Source organism: Pristiophorus japonicus, unplaced genomic scaffold (genome assembly GCF_044704955.1).
Source record: "Pristiophorus japonicus isolate sPriJap1 unplaced genomic scaffold, sPriJap1.hap1 HAP1_SCAFFOLD_664, whole genome shotgun sequence".
In the NCBI taxonomy this organism is placed as follows: domain Eukaryota; kingdom Metazoa; phylum Chordata; class Chondrichthyes; family Pristiophoridae; genus Pristiophorus; species Pristiophorus japonicus.
Genome location: NW_027254577.1, coordinates 237,862 through 255,077, shown reverse-complemented (window position 1 = coordinate 255,077; position 17,216 = coordinate 237,862). Strand labels below are relative to the sequence as shown.

Here is a 17,216-nt window from a genome sequence, read left to right as displayed (position 1 = left end):
TGTCCTTTTCATTAGCAGCTCTGCGGATGGAACCCCTGTGAGCGAGTGTGGTCGGGATCTGTAGGCCAACAGGAAGCGTGATAAGCGGCTTTGCAGGGAACCGCCTTGGATTCTGAGCATCCCCTGCACTGCTCATTCTGCCTGGCTGTTTGAGGCCGGCTTGAACGGTGCCATTCTGACATGGTTAATTCCATTGCCTGCCATGAAGTCCTGAAATTCAGTACTTGTGAAGCACGGGCCATTGTCGCTGACCAAGACGTCCGGTAGACCGTGGGCGGCGAACATTGCCCGTAGACTTTCTACCGTGGCAGAGGATGTGCTTGAATTTAAAATGTCACACTCGATCCATTTGGAGTAGGCGTCTAGTACAACCAAAAAAATTTTTTCTATGAAAGGACCTGCGTAGTCCACATGGATGCGTGACCAAGGCTTGGCAGGCCATGGCCAGGGACTAAGGGGGGCTTCCCTGGGCGCATTGCCCAGCTGGGCACACGTGTTGCACCTGCAAACACAAAGTTCCAGATCTGCGTCTATCCCTTGCCACCAAACGTGTGACCTGGCAATTGCCTTCATCGTGACAATGCCCGGGTGCTCATTGTGGAGTTCTCTGATGAACACCTCTCTGCCCATCTGGGGCATGACTACGCGGTTTCCCCACAGTAGGCAATCGGCCTGAATCGAGAGTTCATCCCTGCGCCTGTGAAATGGTTTAAATTCCTCAAGGCATGCCCTGTACGTGGCTGCCCAGTCCCCATTCAGGACACATTTCTTGACTAGAGACAATAGCGGGTCTCTATTTGACTTTAATCTGATGGGCTGTCACGGGTGAGCCTTCGCTTCCGAAAGCTTCAACAGCCATGACCATCTCAGCACCATGCTCGGTAGCCCCCTCAGTGGTGGCTAGTGGGAGCCTGCTGAATGCATCGGCGCAGTTTTCGGTGCCCGGTCTGTGCCGAATTGTGTAGTCATAGGCGGCTAACGTGAGTGCCCACCTCTGTATGTGGGCCGATGCGTTTGCATTTATTGCCTTGTTGTCGGCCAAAAGGGACGTTAGGGGTTTGTGATCTGTCTCCAGCTCAAATTTCCTGCCAAACAGGTACTGGTGCATTTTCTTTACCGCATATACACATGCGAGCGCCTCCTTTTCTACCATCCCATAGCCCCTTTCTGCCTGGGTCAGACTTCTGGAGGCATAAGCTACCGGCTGTAACTGACCCTTGGCATTGACATGCTGCAACACACACCCGACACCATAGGACGACGCATCGCACGTTAAAACAAGTTTCTTACATGGGTCATTTAGCGTTAACAGATTGTTGGAACATAACAAATTGCATGCTCTATTAAAAACTCTTTCCTGGCTGTCCCCCCAGATCCATTCGCGACCTTTGCGTAGGAGCACGTGTAGCGGCTCTAGCAGCGTGCTCAATATGGGAAGAAAGTTACCAAAATAGTTCAGGAGCCCCAGGAACGAACACAGCTCCGTCGTGTTACGGAGTCTGGGTGCTCTCTGGATTGCTTCCGTCTTGGACGCAGTTGGGCTGATCCCGTCTGCTGCTACCCTCATCCCCAGGAATTCTACCTCTGGAGCTAGGAAGACGCACTTCGCCTTTTTCAGTCGCAGCCCTACCCGGTCTAGTCTGCGTAGCACCTCCTCCAGGTTGTGGAGGTGTTCTTCAGTATCGTAACCCGTAATGAGGATGTCGTCCTGAAAAACCACCGTCCCTGGAATCGACTTGAGGAGGCTTTCCATATTCCATATGAGGCGGCGGCCGAGCGAATCCCGAACAGACATCTGTTGTACTCAAACAACCCCTTGTGTGTCGTGATGGTGGTCAGCTTCTTCGACTCACTCGCCAGCTCCTGGGTCATGTAAGCTGAGGTCAGGTCTAATTTTGAAAAAAGTTTGCCACCGGATAGCGTCGCAAAGAGGTCCTCCGCTCTCGGTATCGGGTACTGGTCTTGGAGTGACACACGATTGATGGTGGCCTTGTCATCACCACATATCCTGACCGACTCTTCACATATTTAAAGAAGCTTTTGCAGTCAGTTTTTATGTTCCCTGCGAGCTTACACTCATACTCTATTTTCCCCCTCCTAATTAAACCCTTTGTCCTCCTCTGCTGAATTCTAAATTTCTCCCAGTCTTCAGGTTTGCTGCTTTTTCTGGCCAATTTATATGCCTCTTCCTTGGATTTACATTATCCTTAATTTCCCTTGTTAGCCACGGTTGAGCCACCTTCCCCGTTTTATTTTTACGCCAGACAAGGATGTACAATTGTTGAAGTTCATCCATGTAATCTAAAAATGTCTGCCATTGCCTATCCACCGTCAACCCTTTAAGTATCATTCGCCAGTCTATTCTCGCCAATTCATGTCTCATACCATCGAAGTTACCTTTCCTTATGTTCAGGACCCTAGTCTCTGAATTAACTGTGTTACTCTCCATCTTAATGAAGAATTCTACCATATTATGGTCACTCTTCCCCAAGGGGCCTCGCACAACAAGATTGCTAATTAATCCTCTCTCATTACACAACACCCAGTCTAGGATGGCCAGCTCTCGAGTTGGTTCCTCAACATATTGGTCTGGAAAACCATCCATTATATACTCCAGGAAATCCTCCTCCACCGCATTGCTACCAGTTTGGTTAGCCCAATCGATATGTAGATTAAAGTCACCCATGATAACTGCTGTACCTTTATTGCATGCATCCCTAATTTCCTGTTTGATGCCATCCCCAACCTCACTACTACTGTTTGGTGGTCTGTACACAACTCCCACTAGCGTTTTTTGCCCTTTGGTGTTCTGCAGCTCTACCCATATAGATTCCACATCATCCAAGCTAATGTCCTTCCTTACTTTTGCGTTAATCTCCTCTTTAACCAGCAACACCACTTCACCTCCTTTTCCTTTCTGTCTATTCTTCCTGAATATTGAATACCCCTGGATGTTGAGTTCCCAGCCTTGGTCACCCTGGAGCCATGTCTCCGAAATCCCAATTACATCATATCCGTTAACAGCTATCTGCGCAGTTAATTCATCCACCTTATTACGAATGCTCCTCGCATTGAGACACAGAGCCTTCAGGCTTGTTTTTTTAACACTCTTTGTCCTTTTAGAATTATGTTGCAATGTGGCCCTTTTTGATTTTTGCCTTTGATTTCGCTGCCCTCGTCTCTTCCGTTTCTCCTTTCTATCTTTTGCTTCTGCCCCCATTTTACTTCCCTCTGTCTCCCTGCATAGGTTTCCATCCCCCTGCTATATTAGTTTAAACCCTCCCTGTTATATATGTAAACTTGGAATTACCATGTCTAACCACTAGAGGACTTATCCCTTGGAGTCCCAAGGAATCCCACAATCCCTTGGGAGCACCTGTATATAAGGAGGCCTCACAGGCTGGAGAGGCACTCTGAGATCTGTAATAAAGGACTACGGTCACACCTTAATTTGAGCTCACAGTATCTAGTCTGATTCTTTATTCAAGACATAACAACTGGCGACGAGATACAAATGATGAACCCCACTGCAACAATGCATAGAACCGTGGGCATCCTGGAGAAATTTTCGGAGGGAGATGATTGGGAAACCTTCGTGGAGCGACTCGACCAATACTTCATGGTCAATGAGCTGGAAGGAGAAGCGAATGCTGCCAAATGAAGAGCGACCCTCCTCCTACTCCATTTGCGGGGCACCAACGTATAGCCTCATGAAAAACCTGCTCGCTCCAGCAAAACATACGTACAAGTCGTACGATGAGTTGTGCACACTGGTCCGGGAGCATCGAAACCTGAAGGAAAGCGTTCTGATGGCGAGGTATCGGTTCTACACTTACAAGAGATCTGAAGGTCAGGAAGTGGCGAGCTACATCGCCGAGCTAAGGCACCTTGCAGGACATTCCAAATTGGAAGGACATTTGGAGCACATGCTCAGGGACCTTTGTACTTGGCATTGGCCACGAAGTGATACTTCGCAAACTTTTGGCTGCAGAGACTCCAACCTTGAGTAAGGCCATAGTGATAGCCCAGGCATTCATCGCCACCAGTGACAATACCAAACACATTTCTCAGCACTCTAGTGCTGCTGCAAGTACTATGAACAAAGTAACATTGTTTTCGAATCGAAATGTACAGGGCAGGACTCACATGCCTGTAGCTGCACGGCCGCAGATGACTCAGAGTCCACCATCAAGGGTGGTGATAAAAGGCCATTAACACCTTGTTGGCGCTGCGGAGGTGATTATCGTTTCCATTCATGCCACTTCAAAGGATACGTTTGCAAGGGTTGTGGAACAACGTATGTGCAGGTGAGCTGCAAACCCTACTAATCCTGCAAACCACCATGTTGCACAGGAGGACAGATCCACGGTGGATCATGACGAACCAGAGCCTCAGACAGGGTAGGCAGAGATATATGGGGTGTGATACGTCCTTACTACACAGTATAAATGTACACGAGGCCCATGCTTGAGAGAAGGTCAGTCTGTGACCTGTCCTTTATTCCTCAGCACTCAAGTGATGAAGGTGGGTGGAGCTTCCCCTTTTATACCTGAAGGCCCAGGTTAGGAGTGTCTCCCACCTAGTGGTCAGTGTTCTCACGGTGTACAACTTAGGTCAGTTTATACATCGATTAAAATGCTGGTTGAATACATGACATCACCTCCCCCCCCCAAAGTCTTATTGGGATCACAGGTTAAGTCTCTCTGGTGGTTTATGTTCCCTTGTAGAGCGCCTGAGTTGGGGCTCCGGTTGTTGGGCGCTGGCCTGAGTGTCTGCTGTTTGCGGTGCCTCAGGCCTGTCCGGACTGCCCACAGTGACTGGGCTCTCCTCCCTTTGGTTCCAGTGTTCAGTCACCTGTGGTGGAGTGAACTCTACATCGTGTTCTTCCTCTGCTTCTTCTATGGGGTTGCTGAACCTCCTTTTTGTTTGATCCACATGTTTGCGGCAGATTTGTCCATTGGTAAGTTTAACTACCAGAATCCTATTCCCTCACAGTGCCTGCGAGCCATTTGGGCCCTTCAGCGTAGTTGAGGACAAAAACAGGATCATTTACATCAATACATCGCGCCCTCGCATTCCTGTCATGGTAGTGATATTGTGACTGGCGCCTGCTCTCGACAATTTCTTTCATGGTGGGGTGTATAAGGGATAATCGGGTTTTGAGCGTCCTTTTCATTAGCAGCTCTGCGGGTGGAACCCCTGTGAGCGAGTGTGGTCGGGATCTATAGGCCAACAGGAGGCGTGATAAGCGGCTTTGTAGGGAACCCCCTTGGATTCTGAGCATCCCCTGTTTGATTATCTACACTGCTCGTTCTGCCTGGCCGTTTGAGGCCGGCTTGAACGGTGCCGTTCTAACATGGTTAATTCCATTGCCTGCCATGAAGTCCTGGAATTCAGTACTTGTGAAGCACGGGTCATTGACGCTGACCAAGATGTCCGGTAGACCGTGGGCGGCGAACATTGCCCGTAGACTTTCTACCGTGGCAGAGGATGTGCTTGAATTTAAAATGTCACACTTGATCCATTTGGAGTAGGCGTCTACTACAACCAAAAACATTTTCCCCATGAAAGGACCTGCGTAGTCCACATGGATGCGTGACCAAGGCTTGGCGGGCCATGGCCAGGGGTTAAGGGGGGCTTCCCTGGGCGCATGGCCCAGCTGGGCACACGTGTTGCACATGCGAACACAAAGTTCCAGATCTGCGTCTATCCCTGGCCACCAAACGTGTGACCTGGCAATTGCCTTCATCATGACAATGCCCGGGTGCTCATTGTGGAGTTCTCTGATAAACACCTCTCTGCCCATCTGGGGCATGACTATGCAGTTTCCCCACAGTAGGCAATCGGCCTGAGTCGAGAGTTCATCCTTGCGCCTGTGAAATGGTTTAAATTTCTCAGGGCATGCCCTGTACGTGGCTGCCCAGTCCCCATTCAGGACACATTTCTTGACTAGAGACAATAGCGGGTCTCTATTTGTCCAGACTTTAATCTGACGGACTGTCACGGGTGAGCCTTCGCTTCCGAAAGCTTCAACAGCCATGACCATCTCAGCATCATGCTCGGTAGCCCCCTCAGTGGTGGCTAGTGGGAGCCTGCTGAGTGCATCAGCGCAGTTTTCGGTGCCTGGTCTGTGCCGAATTGTGTAGTCATAGGCGGCTAACGTGAGTGCCCACCTCTGTATGTGGGCCGATGCGTTTGCATTTATGGCCTTGTTGTCGGCCAAAAGGGACATTAGGGGTTTGTGATCTGTCTCCAGCTCAAATTTCCTGCCAAACAGGTACTGGTGCAATTTCTTTACCGCATATACACATGTTAGCGCTTCCTTTTCTACCATCCCGTAGCCCCTTTCTGCCTGGGACAGACTCCTGGAGGCATAAGCTACCGGCTGTAACTGACCCTTGGCATTGACATGCTGCAACACACACCCGACACCATAGGACGACGCATCGCATGTTAAAACAAGTTTCTTACATGGGTCATATAGCGTTAACAGATTGTTGGAACATAACAAATTGCGTGCTCTATTAAAAGCCCTTTCCTGGCTGTCCCCCCAGACCCATTCGCGACCTTTGCGTAGGAGCACGTGTAGCGGCTCTAGCAGCGTGCTCAATTTGGGAAGAAAGTTACCAAAATAGTTCAGGAGCCCCAGGAATGAACGCAGCTCCGTCGTGTTACGGGGTCTGGGTGCTCTCTGGATCGCTTCCGTTTTGGACGCAGTAGGGCTGATCCCGTCTGCTGCTACCCTCATCCCCAGGAATTCTACCTCTGGAGCTAGGAAGACACACTTCGCCTTGTTCAGTCGCAGACCTATCCGGTCCAGTCTGCGTAGCACCCCCTCCAGGTTGTGGAGGTGTTCTTCAGTATCGCGACCCGTGATGAGGATGTCGTCTTGAAAAACCACCGTCCCTGGAATTGACTTGAGGAGACTTTCCATATTTCGTTGGAAGATCGCGGCGGCCGAGCGAATCCCGAACGGACATCTGTTGTACTCAAACAACCCCTTGTGTGTCGTGATGGTGGTCAGCTTCTTCGACTCACTCGCCAGCTCCTGGGTTATGTAAGCTGAGGTCAGATCTAATTTTGTCGCAAAGAGGTCCTCCGCTCTCGGTAGCGGGTACTGGTCTTGGAGTGACACCCGATTGATGGTGGCCTTGTAATCGCCACATATCCTGACCGACCCATCCGCCTTGAGCATCGGCACAATCGGGCTCGCCCAGTCACTGAATTCGACTGGCGAGATGATGCCTTCCCTGAGCAGGCGGTCCAATTCGCCTTCTATCTTTTTCCGCATCACGTACGGCTCCGCTCTGGCCTTGTGGTGTACTGGCCTGGCATCCGGGTTTATGTGAATCACTACCTTGGCCCCCACGACATCGCCCCATTTCCAGTTCATGACAGCAAGCCAACTCCTTCCCAGTAGTGCAGGACCGTCTCCCGGGACAACCCAGAGTGGCAACCTGTTCTCCGAATCTTTGTGGGTCATGACTACCGTGGCGCTGCCTAGCACCGGAATGATCTCCTTTGTGTATGTCCATAGCTGTGCGTCAATCGGCGATAATTTTGGCCTCCTGGCCATGGATGCCCACAACTTGTCGAACTGTTTGATACTTATCAGGGACTGGCTGGCCCCCGTGTCTAGCTCCATTGATACTGGGATGCCATTGAGGAGCACTTTCATCATTATCGGTGGCGTCCTGGTGTATGAACTGTATACATGCTCCACATGAACTCGCTGAACTTCAGCTTCCAGCGATTTCCCCCAGCGTTCATTTCTGCAATTTCTGCAGGTATTTTGCTCATCTCTGCAAACTCCGGCTGAGTGTGTGCCTCCACGCCTCCAGCATGAGCTGCTGTTGGAAACAAAAGGTCCCTTGCCAGTCGATCGTCCATGACTGCCCCTGTTATTGTCCTTGAGTGCACCATTAACAGGTGTTGATGACCCCATTACTGGCCGCATTGTCCCTTGCAATGGCGTGAATTGCCGTTCAGCTTGCCATTGTCTCTGTCGAACTCCCCCTCTGGGTTCGACTACATGTTGGGGCATGCCCGGCTGCCCTTGTCTGCCTGGAGAACTGTGTGCTGCTTTAAGAATGTTGAATCTCTGTCCCAACCATTCCTTAACACAGTACCTCTCGTCTGTTCTGCTCGTGGCCATGCTCGCGTGATTTAAATCCCAGTTTCTCATCGTCATTGATAGGTCCTTACTATACAGTGTAAATGCACATGAGGCCCATGCTTGAGAGAAGGTCAGTCTGTGACTTATCCTTTATTTCATAGCACTCAAGTGATGGAAGTGGGTGGAGCTTCCCCTTTTATACCTGAAGGTCCAGGTTAGGAGTGTCTCCCACAAGTTCACCACCTAGTGGTCATTGTTCTCACCGTGTACAACATAGGTCAGATTATACATGGGTTACAATGCTGGTTGAATACATGACAGAAACCAAAACTGCACGCAGTATTCCAGGTGTGGCCTCACCAATACCCTGTATAGCTGTAGCAAGACTTCCCCGCTTTTATACTCCCTCCCCTTTGCAATAAAGGCCAAGATTCCATTTGCCTTCCTGATCACTTGCTGTACCTGCATACTAACCTTTTGTGTTTCATGCACAAGTACCCCCAGGTCCCGCTGTACTGCAGTACTTTGCAGTGCAGCGAAGGTTCACCAGACTGATTCCTGGGATGGCGGGACTGACATATCAAGAAAGAGTGGATCAACTGGGCTTGTATTCACTGGAGTTCAGAAGAATGAGAGGGGATCTCATAGAAACGTTTAAAATCTGACGGGTTTAGACAGGTTCGATGCAGGAAGAATGTTCCCAATGTTGGGGAAGTCCAGAACCAGGGGTCACAGTCTAAGGATAAGGGGTAAGCCATTTAGGACCGAGATGAGGAGAAACTCCTTCACCCAGAGAGTGGTGAACCTGTGGAATTCTCTACCACAGAAAGCTGTTGAGGCCAATTCACTAAATATATTCAAAAAGGAGTTAGATGAAGTCCTTACGACTCGGGGGATCAAGGGGTATGGCGAGAAAGCAGGAATGAAGTTGCATGTTCAGCCATGAACTCATTGAATGGTGCTGCAGGCTCGAAGGGCTGAATGGCCTACTCCTGCACCTATTTTCTATGTTTCAAGCTCCAAAACATGGAGCTCAATTTGATGTAGCTGGAGACAGCTCATGCACACGTGGTCGCCCTGGTTGCGCGAAGCATCCAGGATTTCCCACATGCTCACTGAGCTCCCGCTGTGGGCAAATGTCAGCCTTACTCACATCATCCAAGGAACCGAGAATATCTGGGAGACTGATGAAATAGTACCAGGTATAATAATGGGACTAAAGGCGGACAAGTCCCCTGGACCTGATGGCTTACATCCAAGGGTCCTAAATGAAGTGGCTGCAGAGATAGTGGATGCATTGGTTGTAATCTACCAAAATTCCCTGGATTCTGGGGAGGTCCCAGCGGATTGGAAAACCACAAATGTAACGCCCCTGTTTAAAAAAGGAGGCAGACAAAAAGCAGGAAACTATCGACCAGTTAGCCTAACATCTGTCGTTGGGAAAATGCTGGAGTCCATTATTAAGGAAGCATTGGCAGGACATTAGGAATATCATTACTGACTGACCTCTCAATAGTGCGGCCCCTCACTGTGTGACTGACCCTCGATAGTGCGGCCCCTCACTGTGTGACTGACTGACCCTCGATAGTGCGGCCCCTCGCTGTGTGACTGACCCTCGATAGTGCGGCCCCTCGCTGTGTGACTGACCCCTCGATAGTGCGGCCCCTCACTGTGTGACTGACCCTCGATAGTGCGGCCCCTCACTGTGTGACTGACCCTCGATAGTGCGGCCCCTCACTGTGTGACTGACCCTCAATAGTGTGGCCCCTCACTGTGTGACTGACTGACCCTCGATAGTGCGGCCCCTCACTGTGTGACTGACCCTCGATAGTGCGGCTCCCTCACTGTGTGACTGACCCTCGATAGTGCGGCCCCTCACTGTGTGACTGACTGATCCCTCGATAGTGCGGCCCCTCACTGTGTGACTGACCCTCGATAGTGCGGCCCCTCACTGTGTGACTGACCCCTCGATAGTGCGGCCCCTCACTGTGTGACTGACCCCTCGATAGTGCGGCCCCTCACTGTGTGACTGACCCTCGATAGTGCGGCCCCTCACTGTGTGACTGACCCTCGATAGTGCGGCCCCTCACTGTGTGACTGACTGACCCTCGATAGTGCGGCCCCTCACTGTGTGACTGACTGACCCTCGATAGTGCGGCCCCTCACTGTGTGACTGACCCTCGATAGTGCGGCCCCCTCGCTGTGTGACTGACCCTCGATAGTGCGGCCTCTCACTGTGTGACTGACCCTCGATAGTGCGGCCCCTCACTGTGTGACTGACCCTCGATAGTGCGGCCCCTCACTGTGTGACTGACCCTCGATAGTGCGGCCTCTCACTGTGTGACTGACCCTCGATAGTGCGGCCTCTCACTGTGAGACTGACCCTCGATAGTGCGGCCTCTCACTGTGTGACTGACCCTCGATAGTGCGGCCCCTCACTGTGTGACTGACCCTCGATAGTGCGGCCCCTCACTGTGTGACTGACCCTCGATAGTGCGGCCCCTCACTGTGTGACTGACCCTCGATAGTGCGGCCCCTCACTGTGTGACTGACCCTCGATAGTGTGGCCCCTCACTGTGTGACTGACCCTCGATAGTGCGGCCCCTCACTGTGTGACTGACCCTCGATAGTGCGGCCCGTGTGACTGACCCTCGATAGTGTGGCCCCTCACTGTGTGACTGACCCTCGATAGTGCGGCCTCTCACTGTGTGACTGACCCTCGATAGTGCGGCCCCTCACTGTGTGACTGACCCTCGATAGTGCGGCCCCTCACTGTGTGACTGACTGACCCTCGATAGTGCGGCCCCTCACTGTGTGACTGACCCTCGATAGTGTGGCCCCTCACTGTGTGACTGACCCTCGATAGTGTGGCCCCTCACTGTGTGACTGACCCTCGATAGTGCGGCCCCTCACTGTGTGACTGACCCCTCGATAGTGCGGCCCCTCACTGTGTGACTGACTGACCCTCGATAGTGCGGCCCCTCACTGTGTGACTGACTGACCCTCGATAGTGCGGCCCCTCACTGTGTGACTGACTGACCCTCGATAGTGCGGCCCCTCACTGTGTGACTGACCCTCGATAGTGCGGCCCCTCACTGTGTGACTGACCCTCGATAGTGCGGCCCCTCACTGTGTGACTGACTGACCCTCGATAGTGTGGCCCCTCACTGTGTGACTGACCCTCGATAGTGCGGCCCCTCACTGTGTGACTGACCCTCGATAGTGTGGCCCCTCACTGTGTGACTGACCCTCGATAGTGCGGCCCCCTCACTGTGTGACCGACTGACCCTCGATAGTGCGGCCCCCTCACTGTGTGACTGACTGACCCTCGATAGTGCGGCCCCTCACTGTGTGACTGATTGACCCTCGATAGTGCGGCCCCTCACTGTGTGACTGACCCTCGATAGTGCGGCCCCTCACTGTGTGACTGATTGACCCTCGATAGTGCGGCCCCTCACTGTGTGACTGACCCTCGATAGTGCGGCCCCTCACTGTGTGACTGATTGACCCTCGATAGTGCGGCCCCTCACTGTGTGACTGACCCTCGATAGTGCGGCCCCTCACTGTGTGACTGACCCTCGATAGTGCGGCCCCTCACTGTGTGACTGACCCTCGATAGTGCGGCCCCTCACTGTGTGACTGACCCTCGATAGTGCGGCCCCTCACTGTGTGACTGACCCTCGATAGTGCGGCCCCTCACTGTGTGACTGACCCTCGATAGTGGGAGGGAATGGGAGAGATGTAAAACATGCTGCCAAATCACTATCAACTGTTTTACCTAATCGCACAAAGTCCTGATCTTCCCCATGGTGTGAAGGATTGTAGAAAGGGAGAGTGGAATTAACGGCAGCATCTGGTCATGTTCTATGTTAAAAGCCAGTTTGGTCAGAGTTTAGACCAGCATTACTGAGAACCCTGATGATCAGTGAACAACGCCCCTGTGGAATTCCCCCCAAAGTGGCTGATTGTGGCTGGGATCGCAGTTTGAGGAGGGCACGTTGCTTCTGTGTTCTCTTGAGAATATTTGGAGGAAATAATCTGTTCAGGAGGCTGTGGCCACAGTTACTGCTTTTGTCCTCCTTCTGATGCAGTACTGACTGTATTGCTGTACGGTTATCGCCAAGGGCTGATCACCTGACTTCGTCTTGCCGCATGTTCTTACCATTTCTATCATGTATGTAGACCATGTATACTAACTGTATAGTCACATAAGGTGTGCCACCAGAGGGCACTGTGGTGGGAGACCTAAGGTGTGCAGGGCCCAGTAACTCTGGAGTTACAATAAATGGGACTAAGGTCACAACAGCTCAAGTACAATACTAGACCTCGTGGAGTCATTCATAAGAATATTAAAGACATAACAACTGGCGATGAGATTACGAACTTTCACGCAAAAATGACTAATGTTGGTGCATTAGAAAAGTTCTCAGAGGGTGAAGATTTGGAAGTCTTTACGGAGCGGCTCACCAATATTTTGTAGCAAACGACTTGGTAGGCGATGATCTGGCCACGCTGAGCACAGAACTATCCTGTTGACTAGTTGTGGGCCCGCGGTCTACGGCTTTGTCAGGGACTTGTTTGCACCAGAGAAAACAACGACCAAGTCATACGAGGAGCTGAAAGTGCTAATTCTGGACCAACTCAAACCGAAGGAGAGCTTCCTCGCGGCCAGGCATCGATTTTATACACACCGTCGTCCCGAGGGCCAGGAAATCGCGAAGTACACTGCCGACCTCAGGAGGCTGACAGGACCGTGTGATCCCTCGCCGATGCGTTGCGGGACGTTTTAGTAATCGGCATCGGTCATGAGGCCCTTCTTCACAGGCTACTGTTTGCCGAAACCACCGTCACTCTGCAAAAGGCCATCAGCATCAGCCAGGCGTTCATGGCCTCACGCTGCAGCTCCATGCAGATGATGACTCACTCTCAGGACTCAAACCCGGCAAGTACTGTAAATAGAATGGTGCCTTTCACAGGCAGAACTGTTGAATGTGAATCTGCCCAGGGCAGAGCGTACAGGCCCCCCCGAGTCCTTTAACTCAGAGTCCGCCGAGCGATGCAAACGTAAGTCGAGTAGCACCATGCTGGCGTTGCGGAGGTAATCACAAGGCTCATCTGTGTCGATTCAGAGACTGTGTGCAAAGGCTTCAGCACAAAGGGCCACCTCCAGCGAATGTTCACCACGTGGAAGAGGAGTCAGCAGATGGCTGTGAATCCAGCGTGGATTACGAGGAGATGGCTAGAGAGGCAGTTCAGTCCCAGGACAAAGTGTATGGAGTATATACGTGCACCACAGATTGTCCTCCAGTGATAATGGAAGTCGAGATAAATGGTGTTCCAGTCTTCATGGAAGTGGACACGGGGGGCGAGTCAGTCAGTAATGAGCCAGGAAGCCTTTGAGAGACTATGGAACGATCAAGCGGAACGACCCAAGCTGGTCCCGGTTCAGGCAAAGCTACACCAAGGAACTGATATCAGTTGTTGGTAGTGCAGATGTAAGTGTATCCCATGATGGTGCGGTGCACAATTTACCATTGTGGATTGTTTCAGGTGATGGACCAACGCTACTTGGAAGAAGATGGATGGGGAAGATTCATTGGAACTGGGAAGACTTCATCCCTCCAGCGATCGACGTTTCCCATGCTCAGAGGCAGAGCAAGCCCCCACCTTCGGTTGGACCAGGCACTGGAGAGCAGATCCGCACAGCCCCCGAGGCACAGAGCGCTCATCACGACTGCTTGGCGATGGTCCGGCCGAGATGACCTGAACGCACCTTCCTGGTTTCAGTGGCAGGACTCCTGGGGAGAAAGATTGGATCCCAGGGCGCCTTCCCAGCTTCAGTGGCAGAATCCCTGGGAAAGAAGATCGCGGCTGTAAAGTCCTTACTCTACAGCATGAAACCACACGAGGCACATTCTGGGGACGAGGTCCCTCTGTGACCTCAACTCTTTATTCACAGCACTCCACAAGTGATGACCCTGCGTGGGACCTCCCTTTATATACCTGGGAGATCAGGTAAGGAGTATCTCCCACAAGTTCACCCCTTGTGGTCAAGGTGTGCATCGAGGTTGTATGTATACAGTAATACAGTGGTGTTACATTGTGGTTACATACATGACAGCGGCAGTCGACATCATGGACAGGGAAACGATGGCGTCCAAACCACGAGATCAGCGCTAATGGAGCAACAACACGTGGTTCCACGCAAGGAAGACGATTGGGGTAAAAGTAGTAAGGCTATTTTAAAGGAGGCCAGCAACCCGCCATTTTTGAATGAACTGCTTGAAATTGGTAACCAATGTAAAAGTCCAGCTGTAACGAGCAAAATGTTGTTGAGCGATCTCGGGTGCAAATTGCAATCAGTAAATGTAGCGGGCAAACACACAACGGTCGTATACAGGTCCAGCGGGCTACCCAGTGTTGTAGCCTGTGTCCCCGGGACCAGAACGATGTATCTGACAGAAGTAGACACGCTGCAGAGTAAACGATCCCCGGAGAGCAGAAGCTCCGGTAGCGATACCCTGCCTCAGATCGGTTTAACATTGCAGGCACCCGATGGCATGAACTGCCACGGACCAGAAACAGTAAACTGCGCCTATGCTCGCAGTCAGCTACCGTCGCCCATCACCCGGGTGGAAAAGGCACAGCCCACAAACCCACTCACCACCGCGGCAATGCCCAAGAGCGAAGGGTCACCCGCAACGGCTCCTCCGAACGGGACCTGGACCAGCCAGGATCCCAAACTAGAGAGTGCTCACAACGGTGCCCTCAAGGAAAGCGAGTCAGCAGTCCCCTGCGAACTGTTAGACAAGACGAGGCAGCCCCACTGTCGCTTAGACGAGACGCTCGCTCACTCGCTCAGACCGCTTACCAGGGAGCAGCAGCGACACTGTGCAAATGTAAAGGACAGGGAGGTCACAGACACATCAGATGTCTTTGGGCCTGCTCGACACTAGGAGTAACGGCAAGAGCCCTGAACTCTGTCAACTCGAGCAAAATGAGCTCACCTCGCCCACAGACCCACCAGCATGGGGCACTGCACCGCCACCAGATGACCCAGATCTCATCCGGCCGTGCTGGAACTAGACTGTCCTTGTGTACCTGTACTGATATACCTGTACTGATCATGTAAATGTACCACACAAAAAGAAACGCAACTGTAATCCACCCAACAAATGTACCAAGATGTAAATGTAAAACCCATGTGATGAACTCGAATGCAACTTGCGTGTAACGGGCCATTAGCCTGATCTCTGTGTGGGGGGGAGAATGGAGTAGTCATGGACACACAACCAGAAACCAGGGGGACCGCCACTGGCAACAAATCTCACTACCAACCCACCCAAGCTAGAAACGACCCTCCAATGGTCAACCAGGAAGAGCAAAGCCCAGGTCACCGTCAATGTACCAGTCAATTTGCATTAAAGACTTGGGGGGGCGGGGAGGAGTGGGGGGGAAGTGGTGTCATGTATGTAGACCATGTATACTAACTGTATAGTCACATAAGGTGTGCCACCAGAGGGCACTGCGATGGAAACCTGAGGTTGCCCTGTATCGGTGTGCAAGGCCTAGTATAAACGGCTGCTCACCATGCTTGTGTCTCACTCTGGAGTTACAGTAAATGGGACTTGGGTCACTACAGCTCAAGTACAATACTAGACCTTGTGGAGTCATTCATAGAGTATTATCCTGTACCCTTTCACCCAGCAACATTCAAAGGGGTTGTTATCCCTTTTCCGTTTGTTTATTAACCCATTTAGTGGGAGCTGGTTGGTTTTAGAAACCTTGTCGGAACAATAATGACTCGTCTTACCATAGACGACTTCCTCAGGAGATCCCTGTCGGTTTTTGTTGTCACGAATGCTTCATCGAAGGATGAGTGGCTCCCTTTGAACTTGTCGGAGAGATTGCGATACAGACGCTTGGCCGCACTTGGGGAAACTGGGCTGCCGCCTTTCTTGGTGCTGGAGAGGTGCAGGTTCTGCATCTGCTGTGTCATGTTGGAACTCAGACACCTGGGGCCAGAACACACACACAATGAGACAATGGGTGGCAGCACACTCTCAGAGTCCACACAGGCAACAGAACCCCTACAGTGCAGGGAACAGCTCACGGTCTCAGTGTGACTCTCCCGGGTACACCCCCACCATCCTCCCGGGTACCACCCCCCACCATCCTCCCGGGTACCCCCCTCCCACCATCCTCCCGGGTACCCCCCCACCATCCTCCCGGGTACCCCCCCACCATCCTCCCGGGTACCCCCCTCCCACCATCCTCCCGGGTACCCCCTCCACCATCCTCCCGGGTACCCCTCCCACCATCCTCCCGGGTACACCCCCACCGCTCTCCCGGGTACCCCCCCCACCATCCTCCCGGGTACCCCCCCACCACCCTCCCGGGTACCACCCCCCACCATCCTCCCGGGTACCCCCCCCACCATCCTCCCGGGTACCCCCCTCCCACCATCCTCCCGGGTACCCCCCCACCATCCTCCCGGGTACCCCCTCCCACCATCCTCCCGGGTACCCCCCCCACCATCCTCCCGGGTACCCCCCCACCATCCTCCCGGGTACCCCCTCCCACCATCCTCCCGGGTACCCCCCCCACCATCCTCCCGGGTACCCCCCCCCACCATCCTCCCGGGTACCCCCCCACCATCCTCCCGGGTACCCCCCTCCCACCATCCTCCCGGGTACACCCCCACCGCTCTCCCGGGTACCCCCCCACCATCCTCCCGGGTACCCCCCCACCATCCTCCCGGGTACCCTCCCACCATCCTCCCGGGTACCTCTCCACCATCCTCCCGGGTACCATAGAAACATAGAAACATAGAAAATAGGTGCAGGAGTAGGCCATTCGGCCCTTCTACCCTGCACCGCCATTCAATGAGTTCATGGCTGAACATGAAACTTCAGTACCCCCTTCCTGCTTTCTCGCCATACCCCTTGATCCCCCGAGTAGTTAGGACTTCATCTAACTCCTTTTTGAATATATTTAGTGAATTGGCCTCAACAACTTTCTGTGGTAGAGAATTCCACAGGTTCACCACTCTCTGGGTGAAGAAGTTTCTCCTCATCTCGGTCCTAAATGGCTTACCCCT

General features: G+C 52.5%; 1 protein-coding gene across 1 annotated transcript in view; it reads right to left on the bottom strand.

Annotated features, from left to right (window-relative positions):
• LOC139255980 (ankyrin repeat and fibronectin type-III domain-containing protein 1-like) overlaps nt 1-17,216 on the bottom strand; it is a gene marked incomplete at its 3' end in the record, with an annotated part of 240,149 nt that overhangs the window by 16,068 nt on the left and 206,865 nt on the right. The window contains exon 3 of the mRNA XM_070874065.1: nt 15,930-16,131. Within this exon, the coding sequence (XP_070730166.1) occupies nt 15,930-16,131 (202 nt within the window). The remainder of the gene's footprint in view (nt 1-15,929; nt 16,132-17,216) is intronic.